This window comes from Chiloscyllium plagiosum, chromosome 28 (assembly GCF_004010195.1).
Source record: "Chiloscyllium plagiosum isolate BGI_BamShark_2017 chromosome 28, ASM401019v2, whole genome shotgun sequence".
In the NCBI taxonomy this organism is placed as follows: domain Eukaryota; kingdom Metazoa; phylum Chordata; class Chondrichthyes; order Orectolobiformes; family Hemiscylliidae; genus Chiloscyllium; species Chiloscyllium plagiosum.
In genome coordinates this window covers 13,926,655-13,942,177 of record NC_057737.1, presented here as the reverse complement: position 1 = coordinate 13,942,177, position 15,523 = coordinate 13,926,655, and the positions used below count along the sequence as shown (strand labels likewise).

Sequence of the window (15,523 nt, the reverse complement as noted above, 5' to 3'; positions counted from 1 at the left end):
CCAATGGCCAGCCACTTTAGTCAGCTACATCTCAATGGCAAGGGAAGGACATAGTGCTGCAGCTCAAGGAGGTGTTAATATCCCAGCTACATTACTAAAATCCCAGCTACAGCTCCCAGCTAATGCAGTCACTTGGGGTTGCCCGGCAGTGACAAGACATTGCTCAGACGTGTCCCAGATACAAACCGTAGGAATCCAAAGGGGCAAAGTATTGTCCCGCAAGCTGACCAGTCGCCATGTCGGAAATGATGGAAAGGATTTTCTTCTGTTCTATTGATAAACCAAAATTGTTTGGTTTCTGCTCAACTTCACCACAACGCAGACTGGATCTGGGAATGGAAACGTGCTGGATGATAAGATAAGGAGACCTTGCAAAACTGAGATAAGTAAAGGTCAAAAGAAAACTGTTCCACTTGCTGATTTCATGCAGATACAGCGCTGCACCCTTGAGGTAAAGTTTTGAAGAAGGGCCATTGGACTTGAAACATTAACTGTTTCTCTTTCCACAGATGCTTCCAGACCTTCTGAGTTTCTCAGAAACCTATAGGGCAACACTAGGGTTGAAACACATTCGGAGATTGCTGGTGAAACTCACCAGGTCTGGCAGCATCTGTGGGAAGAAAGTAGAGTTAATGTTGAGTCCGGTGACTTTTTGTTTGTTTTTTGTTTCAGATCTCCATCATCCACAGTCCTTTATCTCATTACACACTTGTGGTGTCAGGGCAGTGCTGTCAACCATGCTAACTTCATTTGCATAATCCATGATCTTCGCTCCTGTGTAACATTAGTAATCGAGCAGTCTACTCTCTCGTCTTCAGTTCCCTTCGTGATTCCTTTAATCATGAAGCAGTCCCTGCTGAACACAGCAGGTTCTGAACAATCTTCAGCCTTTTACTTCTAACTCGCAGGTCACAGCAGCATGAGGCAGGGGATCAGGGAGTCGCTGGCTGGGCCAGTATCTATTGCCCATCCCTAATTGCTCAGAGGGCAGTTAAGAGTCAACCACATTGCTGTGGGTCTGGGGTCACATGTAGGCCAGACTGGATAGGGATGGCAGATTGCTTCCCTCAAGAACATCAGTGACCTAGATGGCTTTTCCCCCAACATTGGATTCATTGGACTCTTCATTCCAGATGTTACTGAGTTCAGTTTCCACCATTTGCCATGGCAGGACTCGAACCCAGGTCCCCAGAACATTACCTGGTCAGTTTAGCGATAATACCACTTGGCCGTTGCCTCCCCTTCTATTCTGACTGTCTGTAATCTTTAGTGGCGCAAAACCACTGCTGAGTCTCCTGCCACTCAGTGAAAGTTGCTTCTTCATTCCTGGACCTAGGTATCTAGGATTTCCCTACTTAACACCATTATGGCTGCAGACTAAGTGCAAGCATGGAATTAGTCTGAGGTCGAAGCACCACACTATTTCATGACCGGTAAAGTGGGTCAAAATATAGAAACATAGAATGGTGATAACACAAGACAGTTTGGTCTGTTGTGACTGTGCTGGTGCTCTGGAAGCACAGTTCATGATGTGCCACATTCCCTCCACCTTCTCTTCATATCTCTGGAAAATTCTGGGCCTTTCGAACAACAACAATCTGTTTCTCTCTTAACTATGGAATCCCAGATTTAAATCTGAACACAAGGAGGTCTATTCAGCCCATTATGTCTGTGCTAGTTCTCTGGAAAAGCCATGTAGTTACTCCTACTCCCCCTGCCTTGAAAAACTGCAGTTTTCTCTTCAGAAAATTATCAAGTTTGCTTTTGAAAATCACAATTGACTCTGCCTCCACCACACACTCGGACAGTGTTTTCCAGATCTCAGCTACTTTTTATAGAGAACAATTATTCCTCACGTTGTCTTTTGCCATTCATCTTGAATTGGTCTCCACTATTCTCAACCCTTCCACCAGTGAGAACGTTAAAACTCTCACAACACCAGGCTATAGTCCAACAGGTTTATTCGGAAGCGCTAGCTTTCGGAGCACTGCTTCTTCATCAGGCGGTTGTGGAGAATAAGATTGTAAGACACAATGTATAGCCTAAGTTTATAGTGTGATGCAACTGAAATTATATATTGAAAAAGAGCTGGATTGTTTGTTAAGTCTCTCATCCTTTAGCATGACCATATTGGTTTCAGTTCTTTCTTACGTAAATCGTAGAACTATTATTTTTAAGAGTTACATTCTCAAGTGAACTTTAATAGTAGGTGCAATGCCATCTCAGATGCACCTCCAAATCATGACCAAGGAGAACAGATTCTCCTAATCACACTGTGTCTGAACCCTGATGATTTTGAACACCTTTAAAATTCCCTAATTTTCTGTTCTGTACTGGGAAAGCAGCCTCAGCCTCTCCATTCTACCCATGGAACCAAGGTCCCTCACTCCTGAAGCCATTTTCCTTTGTCTTTTCTTTCTAAGACGTCCTTCCTTCGGAGTGGTATCCAGAATTGGATACAGTACTCCAATTATAGAAGCCATAGAATTTCTAGAGTGTGGAAACAGGCCATTCGGCCCAACAAGTCCACACTGACCCTCCGAAGAGTAACCCACCCAGACCCATTCCCCTACCTACTCTACATTTCCCTTGACTCATGTACCTTACCTACACATCCCTGAACAGTAGGGGCAACTTAGCATAGCCAATTCACCCTAACCTGCACATCTTTGGACTGTGGGAGGAAACTGGAGCATGTGGAGGAAACCCGTGCAGACACTGGGAGAATGTGCAAGCTCCACACAGACAGTCGCTTGAGACTGGAATCGAACCTGGGTCCCTGGTGCTGTGAGGCAGCAGTGCTAATCACTGAACCACTGTGCTGTCCTCAAACCATTATTTTATGAAGGTTCACCCAATTATCCTTCCTTTTATAGTCTGTATCTATACTTGTAGGGTCTCCGGATTCTGAAAGCCTACTAGCTGCTTTCCAAAATGCAGTGTCACCTTTTCGATGATTTGACTCGCATACACCCCCAATTGCCTCTGTTCTTGCTCCCTGTGCAAATTCGAGACAGAGATCGGTGAATTTCTACATTTGGAGGTAATATGGGGAGAAAAATGTTGAGGTTGAAGATTAGCCATGATCTAGTTGACTGGCAGAGCAGCAACGAGGGGCCAAATGGCCTACTCCTGTGTTTTAAGGGTATATTACAGTGAACTGGCTCACTCTTAGGCTATCTGCTCCTGACCACTTCATTGCCCTCATTGAGTACAGTGACACTTGCTGTCCAGCAAACACAATTTGCACTAACGGGCCTCCAGAGGCCTGTTCTTGAAGTGATAAATGATCGCTTGCTCAATTGACGAGAGCTTGGCAAGGGCCTTGTTGCAAAGCCAGCAGGAAGCCATCTTGTGTTGTCAGCAAAAGCTCAGAGATGGTCCGTTCATGAACTTGAATGAATTCCAGTTGGAATCTTTACTTTGTAATTTGGGTTGAAAACAATTCTTAGTCATAAACAAAAGCAAAGCGCACAGAAGCAAGGGAAGATTCACATGATCTCTGGCCACAGAGGGTGAAAAGGATGTGTCAACAATATTGTGGCTTACTTCCTGGATCCAGTGGTTGGCAGTGGATTTGGCACATGCAACACACAATGCTTTGTTCGCAATGCAGCTACACTTCCCTTCTGCAAGGCTGAATTCATTCACAGACTGAGTGATTCTGTCTGTCCACAAGCCAGTAGCTGTGTACTGGCTTGTGGACAGACTAGAACAGGGATAGAGCCAATCTGAAATTGAGATAGAAAGAAGCATCTGGGTGTTTCGCCCATTGAGGACTAAGTGTTAAGAGGGACGTTGACGAAGCCAGGCTTGGAATTAGTCTGAGGCAAAAAGAAACTGCAGATGCTGGAATCCAAAGTAGAAAAGCAGGAGGCTAGAAGAACACAGCAAGCCAGGCAGCATCAGGAGGTGGAGATGTCGATGTTTTGGGTGTAACCCTTCTTCAGGACTGGGGGTGGGGGTAAGGGGAGCTGCAGATAAGGGATGGCAGAGGCAGGCTGCTGAGGTGGGGATTGGTGAAGACAGGACGATCATGAGGCCGGAGGAACGCGGGGCGATCAGGAGGCCGGAGGAACGCGGGGCGATCAGGAGGCCGGAGGAACGCGGGGCGATCAGGAGGCCGGATGAACGCAGGAGTTAGTCTGGCAATGACTAGTGCTGTGATCAGATCAGCAACTCGATGCCATCGGGCTTCTGTGCTGGCGCGGAACTTTCTCCTGAGCTGAAAGAACTCATCTCCTGACTCCCCAAATCCTGTCCGCCCTTTACAAGCCACGAGTCATGAACATCCGTTCCCCTGTAATGTTTCTTCTTGCTGTGTGGACTTCCAAGGTCGCATCAGAAGCAGAACAATACATTCCCAGCAGCTTAGAGCGAATGTTGGTCAGGAATTTGACCGAAAGCTGTCAACTTGCTTGGATGAGTGCAACACTCAAGCAGCTTAACACCATCCTGGACAAATGCCCCACTTGATTGGCACCCACATTTAAATATTCACTCTTTTTCTCTCCTTCACCAGCAGGTTGCATTATCTAGAAGATCCATTGTAGTAACTCACCACAGCTCCTTTGACAGCATTTGCCAAGCTCTTGATCTCTACTGCCCAAAAAGACAAGAGCAGCTGATGGAAAACCATAACCTGCAGCTTCCTCTCCAAGCGCCACACACCATCCTGATATGGGACTGTATCACTGTTCCTTCAGTATCGCTGGATCAAAATCCTGGACGTCCCTCCGTAACAGCATTGTGGTCACTCCAGGTGGACTGCAGCAGTTCAAGGACAATGAGGGATGGGCAATAGAGGCTGGCATGGCCAGTGACGCTTTAGGTGTGCAAGGCACGCTGCAGACTAAGAGACGGGCCTTGGCTGGAGCTGAATGTGTTTCATTTTCAGGGCCTGGGCCTTCTGCAACTCCTCACGGTGCTCTCAAATGCTAACTGAACCCTCTCTTTGCCAGAACTGCCCACTCATTCAGCAATAGCCGCTTCGTCAAAAAGCGTGGAGCTGGAAAAACACAGCCAGTCAGGCAGCATCCGAGGAGCAGGAGAGTTGACAATTCGGGCATAAGCCCTTCATCAAGAATGCTTTTGGTCACCCCAGTACTTGCTCTCAAAATTTTCCAGCTTATTGTCACTGGCAAGGGAGGGCGAGGTGGTGGGGTGAGAGGAATACACAATACAGCCAAAGTTCATATCTCAGGAAAGAGTTTGTCATTGAATACTGGCCAGTTTCCCTTTATGGAAAGGATTCCTCGTGCTGAATCCTGGAGTTGCTTTATTGTGTATCTAAAGTTCAACATGACTTTTATCAACGTGGGAAAAAAAACTTCTTAACAACATTAGCACTCATTTTTCCAAAGGGATCCCTTCACCTTTCAAAAGACATACAGTCTAGCTGTTAGCTGCTGCAAGGAGTTTGAGAAGTTCCATTCCAAAATCTCATTAATAGAAGGCTGCATAATGTGACGGCTGGACTCCCAGCCAGGAAGATGGTGATTGGGAAAGTACGGCTATCAGTCGTTCCTGGATTAAAATACTTGTTTGAAGTGGTTGGGGTTGGTTTTATCCCACGTAATTTGTATTATGTATCTAACTGCAATTTTCTTGGAGAAATAATCTTGCCTGTAATCTGGAGAGGTGGCTGCAGTTTTGCTGATGAATTCAGTCTCTGGTAGTTTGTGGAGGCTCTGCTTCTTGCAGGCAGTGGGGGATGGGCAGCAAATGCTGGGCTATCTAACAATCTCTGTATCACATGAATTTTTTTTTTTAAAAAGTGGGCATCCTTTTCAGAGATAACAGACTTGTCTGCTCTAACTCCTGTCGTGTCCCACCTTGCTTCCAGTTCAGGTGCTGATGTATTGCTGTCTCTCACTGTGGTAGAGACTTTATATAAAGACCAGTCACTGGCTGGGTAGTCTAAGGTACGAGCAAACATTCTGGGGTTTGGAGTTCAGACTCCGTTTAGGAGCTGGTGAAAGAAAATTCAGTTAAAATATGTGGAATTATAAAGCTAATCACAGTAATGGTAAGTATGAAAACCAATATTGATGTTTGTAAAAACACATCTAGCTCCCTAATAGAAAGGAAAGTCTGCCCTACACGTGACTCCAGATACACATTAACATCTTGACTCTTAAATGTCCTCTATAATGGTCGCACAAGCCACTCCGTTCAAGTAATATTAGGAACGGTCGACACGTTGGTCTGCTTCCCGTGAAAGAATTAAAAACAAAGCTGAAACTGGAGTAATTTTTAATCATTCACGGGATGAGGACATCACTGGCTGGGCCAGCATTTATTGCCCATCCCTAATTACCCAGAGGGCAATTAAGAGTCAACTGTATTGCTGTGGGTCTGGACTCAGATGTAGGCCAGGCCAGGTAAGGATGGCAGTTTCCTTCCCCAAAGTGAACCAGATGAGTGTTTCCCCAATAATCAACAATGGACCCAGTCATCATTAGACCTTTAATTCTGGATTTTTAAAAATTGACTGAAAAATTCCACCATCTGTAATGGTGGGATTCGTAGAAGGGTCCCCAGAACATAACCCAGGTCTTTGGATGAACAGTCCAGTGCTAATACCACTAGGCCTTCACCTTGAGATAGAGGTAAGCATGATTATAGAGACCTACTGTATAGAAAGCCCGTGCTCAGCTTACAGCTTTAATAATACAGTGGCTGACTATTGCTGCTGGTTATAGCCAACCAGCTGTTGCCTGTGAAGCAGAACAGTATAACAACACCCAGCCAGGATTAGGAGGCTATCTTCAAAGTCCTATGTCTCGCTGACTAATATAAAACAGGTTGTCATAGCTTAAGGTTAAATCCTCTCAGTTGAAAGGGAATTGTTTGAATCTGAGAATTAAACGGGCCATTGTGAAAGTACAGTAAAATGGCACTGGTAAGCTATTGTAGTCCTAACACAAATCAGCACCTGCAGTCGGTGAGGAAAGAAAGTGGAGATGTGGTTTGTAGTGAGAAATGGGGAGGTGAAGGGCTCTCACTGGGCCATTAATCCAGAGACCCCAGTAATATTCTGGGGACCTGGGTTCAAATGCTGCCATAGTCGATAATAGAATTTGAATTCAAAAATAAAATCCACAATTAGGAGCCTAATGATGACCATGAATCCTTTACTGACCCCCATCTGGTTCACTAATGTCCTACCTGGTTTGGCCTACATGTGACTTCAATGTGGTTAACTCTTTAACAGTTCTCTGAGCAACTAGGGTTGGCCACAGATGCAGGCTTGGCCAGCGATGCCCATAGATGCAGGCTTGGCCAGCGATGGCCACATCCTATGAATGAATATTTTAAAAAAGGCACATGGCAACACTTTCATAGTCTCCAACTTTGTAATTGTCTGTTAATTTATTTTTGCTATTTGTAATTCATGATCTAGAGGCAACTTTCTTTATCCGTTGTGTGTAGTGTCAGCGAGCTCCCACCCATCAGATTGTCACTGCCTCTGAAGGAATCGACTCTTGCTTTGATGTGAATTCAGAGTGATTATCCTATGGTTCTTTGTCCAGAATGTCCATCAATGAAATGCAACAGTAGACATTGAGAGTTAACAGACCTCAAAGTTGGGAGGAGATTACTGCCACCCAGCTGCTTCTGCTCCTGTCCTATCCAAAGATTCTACACATCTGCTAGATAGCAGAGGAAACCCAAATCTTGCCCTCTTAGCCCATGGTTCAGAGGGGCCTATGAAAATGCACCTGAACTGCCCCCTCCAATGTGAGCAGACAACTCTCAGACAGACGATCATACATGGAATCTTTGAGCTATATGGCACCATAGCAATCTACTTCACCTGATGTGATATCCAATCTAATACTATTGCACTGAGAGGTAATGTTATTGTGTTGTTAATTTGACCTGAAATCTCAAATCGACTGCTCACAGTCCAATAGCGTAATAAATCTGCTATTCTTCATTCAGCAATGATCAACGGTGAGTTCAAATCACACCAGTTGCGAAATTAAATTCAATACATCAAGTTGATTATGAGCGAGTGCAAGGAATAATAATCGTGGAAGTTGCCAGATCTTTCAGTAATGTCCTTCAGGGAAGAGAACTTGCTGCGTCTTCCAAGTGTTTGATTTTGAATGTCCTGCTGAAGTGATCTCACAATTGTTACAGTGCAGAATGGGGATAATAGGCCCATCTGGTTCTCTGAGTGAGTATTATAACTTAATGTCATTCTTCACAGCACAGGGCGGCATCGTGGCTCAGTGATTAGCACTGCTGCCTCACAGCACCAGGGGCCTGGGTTCAATTCCACCTTTGGGTGATTGTGCAAACTCTACACAGACATTCTCCCTGTGTACGTGTGGGTTTCCTCCAGATGCTCTGGATTCTTCCCTTGGTCCAAAGATGTGTGGATTGACCATGCTAAATTGTCCATAGTGTACAGGGATGTGCAGGCTAAGTGGATTAGCCATGGGAAATGCAGGGATGGGATACTCTTTGGAGGGTTGGTGTGGACTTGAGCTGAATGGCCTGCTTCCTCACTAAAATTATTCTATGATCCTGCCTCTCCCTGTAACCCTACACATTAGATGATTATTTGAATAGAAATACACTCTTGAATGCCTTCCAGGCTATATATTCCAGATGCTAATGAGCCGCTATGTGAAAAAGCTTTATTCACGTTGTATTTTCTTCTCTTGCAAATTATGTTAAATCTGTTCCCCTTCGTTTTGGATCCTTTTACAAGCAGGAACAGCTTCTCCTCATCCACTTTGTACAGACTGCTCATGAGTTTGAAAACTGCCATCAAATCTCCTCTTAGTTTTCTCCTGTCCAACTAAAACAGTCCCAATTTCTCCAATTTAACCCCAGAACTAAAGTTTCTCATCCCTGCAGCTATTCTCATAAACCTTGTTCTCCAATGTATTCACACCTTTCCTGAGGTGTAGCACTCTGAACTGAACATAATACACCAGCTTAGTTATAATTAGGGTTTAGCACAACATCTTTGTTCTTGTACTCTGTGCCACTATTAATAAAGAGTAGAGAACTGTAAGCTTTATTCCTTTGCCTCTCCATCTCTCTTCCCATCTTTAATGATTTATGTACCTATGCACCCAGAGTTCTTTGCTCATGCACACCCTTCGGAGCAGTACCATCTCCTCATGTTCTTTCTATCAAATTGCAGTACCTCACACTTCCCCACATTGAACTTCATCTGCCCACTCCACCGACCAGTCAATTACATGGCACGGTGGCCCAGTGGTTGGCACTGCTGCCACACCGGCGACCCGGGTTCAGTTCCAGCCTCGGGCAACTGTCTGTTTGGAGTTTGCACGTTCTTTCCCCGTGTCTGCGTGGGTTTCCTCCAGGTGCTCTGGATTCCTCCCAAAGGTCCAAACATGTGCAGGTCAGGTGGATTGCTGGGTTACAGGAATAGGGTAAGGAGTGAGTCAGGATGGAATGCTCTTCGGAGGGTTGGTATGGATCCAATGGGCAAAATGGCCTGCTTCCCCTCTGTAGGGATTCAGTGATTCTGATATCCTTTTGAAGTTCTGCGCTGCCCTGCTCACAGTTTACAGCAATTCCAGGTTTTGTATTGTCAGCAGACAGAATTGTCCCTTTCATGCCAAGGTCATGAATGTAAATAAGGAAAAGAACTGCAATTATAGAGTCATAGAGCTGTACAGTGCAAAAACAGACCCTTCAGTCCTATGTGCTGACCAGATATCCTAAATTAATCTAGTGCCATTTGCCAGCACTTGGCCCATATCCCTGTAAATCCTTCCTATATATGTACCCATCCAGATACTTTTTTGATTGGTCACAGGCTTTCAGTTCTAGATTTCTTAAGCGGTTTTAAATTCCACCAGCTGCCAAAGGGGGATTTGAATCCATGCTCCTAGCCTAGGCCTCTGGATTGCTAGTCCAGTGATATCTCTGCTGTGCCACCATTACGCCATTGCCTCACCTCCCAAGTTGGTTGATGGAAACAAAAACTTGCACAAAAGAGAGACCTTTACCACACCGACAGGGCATCAAGAAATATGGCTGTTAGATAGAAGTACTGCCTTTCTCCTGAAAGCCAAGATTTTAATTTTTTCAATGTATCTGTCTCAGCCTATAAGCAAATGACTAACCTTTGTTCCTCTGTTACAGGTGTGTCATTGGCTGGACGTGATGGTGTGAGAGTTTCTGGTGCCTATAAGGATTGGGATATGATTGGATCTCTGGTGGTGTATTTTTCACGTGACGATTCTTGCTGTGCTTCACTGTGTCCAGAAGCCCATGGTTGTGAGGCCTTGTTCATTTTCCTATAAAGTATCTTGAATGTTTGCACTGGGATTTATTTCTGTTGACTCAGGATATGGCTTTGCAGCTGCTTTGCGAGTGAGCCTTAAGAAGCCCTCACCATTTCCCACTCCAAGCTGAGCAGATTTCGAAAGACATTCTTGAAAATGACCAGCCTTTTCCGGCGGAATAATAACAATGGCAACTCCAAGAATGGCTCAGCCAACGCGCCGTCACAGCTGCTCAACAACAGCAGGCCGCCCCGACAGGTCCGGAGACTTGAGTTCAACCAAGCCATGGAGGACTTCAAGGTTATGTTTCCAAACATGGACTACGATGTGATCGAGTGTGTCTTGAGGGCCAACAATGGAGCGGTGGATGCCACCATTGACCAGCTGTTGCAGATGAACCTGGACTGCGGATTTGACAATGGCTATGATGATAGCTCGGACTCTGATGACAGTATTCCCCCAGAGGTAAGCACAACAGCCTTAACGTTGGAGGGAAGTGGGGGTGGCACTGGCACACTTTGTCAATGGAATAACCCCTCACCCCCTCCGTGAATGCTGGGCATGTTTAAATGCACCCTTGAGTGAAGTTAGGGCCACGTGACAAAAAATGCCAGTGGCATGCGGATATGAGTCAGGATGACCCGGAGATTCTTGGATTCAGTTCCAACAGCTGGCCTGGTCACTAAGTCTGTGACCCACCCTCAAGCAGTACATTGATGCAACACACACAAGATACAACATTTGAAATTTTGTCCTTTGATATCAACTCCTCTATGCTAACAAGGAGATTTGGCCCTAGACTTTATCCAGTGAGGCCTTCGGTGGGGAGGAGGTGGGGGCAGCAGCAGTGTGTGGATGTCGGATGAGGACAGGTCTGGCTTTTGCTGTGATGCTCCCCACAGCAACAGCTTGTTATTATATAATATCTTTAGCTCGTCTGAAGCCAATTACATTAAAGAGGCACAAGTTATGTGCAGTTTGTTTAATTCCTGCTGTTTTAGGAGGTTTTTTTCTCTTGTTCTGATACTGACCATTAAGCATATGAAGAGAAGTAGGTCGTTGGGCCCATTGAGTCTGCTTTGCCATTCCATCATGGCTGATGTGTTTCTCCAGCCTTCTCCCATGACCCTTGATCTCTTTACCAATCAAGAATCTATCTATCTCCGTCTTAAATACACTCTATGGTTTGGCCTCAGCAGGCCTCTGCAGCAATGAGTTCTACAGGTTAACCATGTTCTGGCTGAAGAAATTCTTCCACGTCTCCGTTCTGAGGCTCCGCCCTTGGGTTCTAGTCTTCTTGACATCCACTCTACCTAGGCCTCTCGGTTTCAATCAGATCCCCCCACATTTAGAATTTAGAATTCTTCTAAATTCCATTCAAATGCAGTCTGACCAGAGCCTTCTATAGCTCCAGCAGTACATTTCTGCTTTTATATTCTAGCCCTCTCGAAATGAACTCTGACATTGCATTTGCCTTCCTAACTGCCAACTGAATTTGCACGTTGATCTAAAGAAATTCCCGAACTAGGACTTCCAAGTCCCTTTGTGCTTCGGATAGCTGAAGCCTTTCCCCGTTTAGAAAATAGTCTACACCTATATCCTTCCCAGCAAAGTGCATAATCTCTTACTTTCCCACATCTTATTCCATCCACTTCTTTGCCCACTTTCCTCGCCTGTCCAAGTTCTCCATCAGGCTCCATTTTTCCTCAATACTACTTGTCCTTCCACCGATCTTTGTGCTATTGCAACTTAGCAACAATGCCCTCAGTTCTCTCATCCATATCATTAATGTATAATGTGAATATTTGTGGTGCCAACTTGGACCCCTGCAGAACTCCACTAGGTTATCAGCTGCCATCCCGAAAAAGCCCCCCTTAATCCCACTCTTTGCCTTCTCTCAGCCAGTCCTCTACCCATGTCAAATACCTTGCCCCTAACACTGTGGGCTCTTATTTAGTTGCCTCCTGTGTGCCACCTTGTCAAAGGCCTCCCAGAAATCAAACTAGATCACATTTACTGGCTCTCCTTTCTCTAACTTGCTTTTTACCTCCTCAAAGAATTCTGACAGATTTGTCAGACATGACCTCCCCATGACGAAGCCGTGCTGACTCCGCCCTATTTTACCGTGCACTTCCAAGTACTTCGCAGTCTCATCCTTAATAATAGACTCTCAAATCTTCCAATGACCAAGGTCAGGCTAACCAGCTTCCGATCTCTGTCTCCCTCCCTTCTTAGCTAGAGACAAAACAACTGCAGATGCTGGAGTCCAAGGTAGAAAAGCAGGAGGCTGGAAGAACACAGCAAGCCAGGCAGCGTCAGGAGGTGGAAAACTCAACGTTTCGGGTTTAACCCTTCTTCAGGACTAGGGATGGGTGTAGTGGGGAGCTGCAGATTAAGGAGGGGGCGAGGGTTTTGGGTGGGGAGAGAGGCAGGGTGGTGAGGTAGAGATAAGTGAACTTGGGTTTGGTTGATGGGAGGATGAACACAGGTAGAAGGTACGACCTAGTAAGTCACGTTTCGCTGAGCATCTCAGCTGGGCCTACAGGGGCTGACCTGACCTCTCAGTCACCGCCCATTTTAATTCCCCTTCCCATTCCCTCTTCAACATGGCCATCCATGGCCTCCTCCATCCTTGGCCACAACCAACCAAACCACAAATTGGAGGAAGAACTCCTCCGCCTGGGTAGCCTACAGCCCGGAGGACTCAACATTGAGTTCTCCAATTTCAAATGACCTCTTCCCATCCCCGACTCCCTTCTCAGCCCCTCTCCATCCCTTCCATTCCTCTCATTGATCCTTCCTTGCAGCTACCAAGCAGATTCATTCCTCCCATCGACCGACCAGGCCATACCCCCTACCTGAGTTCACCTATCACTCCCTCACCATCCCGCCACCCTCCCTCCTTTATCTGCAGCTCCCCTTACTCCCACCCCCCAGTCCTGAAGAAGGGTTCCACCTGACTTCTGTACCTCCTGCTGCTGCCTGGCTTGCTGTGTTCTTCCTGCCTCCTGCTTGTCTCCCTCCTTTCTTAAACGGGGGTGTTACGTTCATCAGTTTGTCGTCTGAGACCTGTCCTGACACCAGTGGTTCCTGAAAGATCACCACGAATGCCTCTACAATCTCCTCAACTATCTCTTTCAGAACTCGAGGGTGTAGTCCATCTGGTCAGGGGGATTTATCCACTTTCAGATGTGAAAACTGATGTAAAGTGTACCCACTCACTTCTTCTATTGTTTCTTTGTTTCCCATTGCGACATCTCCAGCCTCATTTCCAGTGGTTCCAATGTCCACTCTTACCTCTCTCTTTTAGATACCTTTAAAAAAAAGTTTTGCAATCTTGTCTTATACTAGCTAGCTTAGTCTCATATTTCATCTTTTCTCCCTTACTGTGTTTTTTTTTTGGTTATCCTTTGCTGGTTTTTAAAGACTTCCCAATCCTCTGGCTTCCCACTGATCTTCACCACATTGGATGCTTTTCCTTTTGCTTTTATGCTGACCCTGACTTGCTTTGTCAGCTATGGTTGCCTCTTGAATGATTCTGTGGTTGAATTGCAGCCTCAGGAACTCCTGCAGCTTTCTTCAGCATTTAAAAGTATGGGTGTGAAGGTCTGTTCCAAGCCTTGTCAGAAACAGCTTCTTGTTCCTGTGATCATCTTAACCGGCCCCTCTTTTTTTAAAAAAGCAGTGTTTTTTGACTTTGTACAGTACCTCTGTCCCGGTTACATTGCAGAATGGCTCCTACTGGAAGAACACAGGCTCCCATTTCCTGTAATACTCCCTGTGCCCGACTCTTCCCAAGTCTGTACCGTTTCCCTGTGTGGTAGATAACTGAAGTTCCATCAGCAAGTGGAGAACCAAAATGACCTGGTGCTGTGATGCCTTCGTGCTGCTGCCTGGTGACGTAAGCCAGACGTACAGGGAAAGACTTGCAACAGGGCCTCAGCCTGTGAGGAGTTATAGATCTGCTCAGTGTGGTTGACTGTAGTGGCAGTAGCTAGCTAGAGGCCACACCGCCTATCGGGCAGTCTTAGTGTGTACGGGTGGTTCTGGTATAACTCGTGTTTCGTCAGCACAAATTGGCTATGACGCAATTGACTAATTGTGGACACTGTTTGGATAAAGCAAACTTTCTACTGAACAGTTAGAGCAATTTTCTGTGGTGATCCTCGAGAGTGCAATTTTCTGTAGTGGTTTTCTATAGTGCAAGGTTGCAGAGAAACACAACTGTTATGTTGTAGCCCAACAACCTGAATAGCTCCTCTATTATAGAGTGGAGGTCATCCCTATAAAGAAGGCATTTAATTGCTTTGAAAACACGACAAACAAGTTGCCTCTCTTATTCTACTCACTATAATTAATTTAATACTTTTCAATTTAAAAGATAGATCAGGTTATGGTAACATTGTACCATAGAAACATGTTTCTTCACACTGACCATCTACATATGGGCGGCACGGTGGTCAGTGGTTAGCACTGCTGCCTCACAGCACTAGGGTCCTGTGTTCAATTCCCACCTGTCTGTGTGGAGTTTGCACATTCTCCCCGTGTCTGCGTGGGTTTCCTCCGGGTGCTACAGTTTCCTCCCACAGTCCAAAGATGTGCAGGTCAGGTGAGTTGGCCATGCTAAATTGCCCACAGTGTTAGGTGCGTTAGTTAGGGGTAAATGTAGGGTAGACATTTTTCTGACAAACTTTCCTCATTCCTGAAGAAGGGCTTATGCCCGAAATGTCGATTCTCCTGTTCCCTGGATGCTGCCTGACCTGCTGCGCTTTTCCAGCAACACATTTTCAGCTCTGATCTCCAGCATCTGCAGACCTCACTTTCTCCTAAATGTAGGGTAGGATAGGGGAATGGGTTTGGGTGGGTTTCTCTTCGGAGGGCCGGTGTGGACTTGTTGGGCCGAAGGGCCTGTTTCCACGCTGTACAGAATCTAATCTAATCTAAGTCACTTTCCTTCAAGTATTTCCTTGTGATGCTTGAGTAAAGTTACTGCAGCTGGTCTAAAATATCCTCAGTGCCAGTATCGATCACCAATCATCATTCAATTTAGTTTTAAATCCTTTTAATATCGACTGAGAAATAACAGTGAGTGCCAATTTGGTTCTTACATCTGAAGAAATGGATCATGAGATCAAGCTACACCCCAGGGACAAGAACAGAAATAGTTCAGCAGGTCTGGCAGAGTGAACATTTCAGATCCAGTGACACTTCTTCAGAATCCCAGAGTCTTTAGCATAGTGCTT

General features: G+C 45.6%; 1 protein-coding gene across 2 annotated transcripts in view; it reads left to right on the top strand.

The window, feature by feature from the left end:
* cuedc1b (CUE domain containing 1b) overlaps positions 1–15,523 on the top strand; it is a 156,365-nt gene that overhangs the window by 96,597 nt on the left and 44,245 nt on the right. For both annotated transcript variants that reach the window (XM_043718351.1, XM_043718352.1), the window contains exon 2: positions 10,138–10,745. In XM_043718351.1, the coding sequence (XP_043574286.1) occupies positions 10,437–10,745 (309 nt within the window). In that variant the 5' untranslated portion in view covers positions 10,138–10,436. The remainder of the gene's footprint in view (positions 1–10,137; positions 10,746–15,523) is intronic.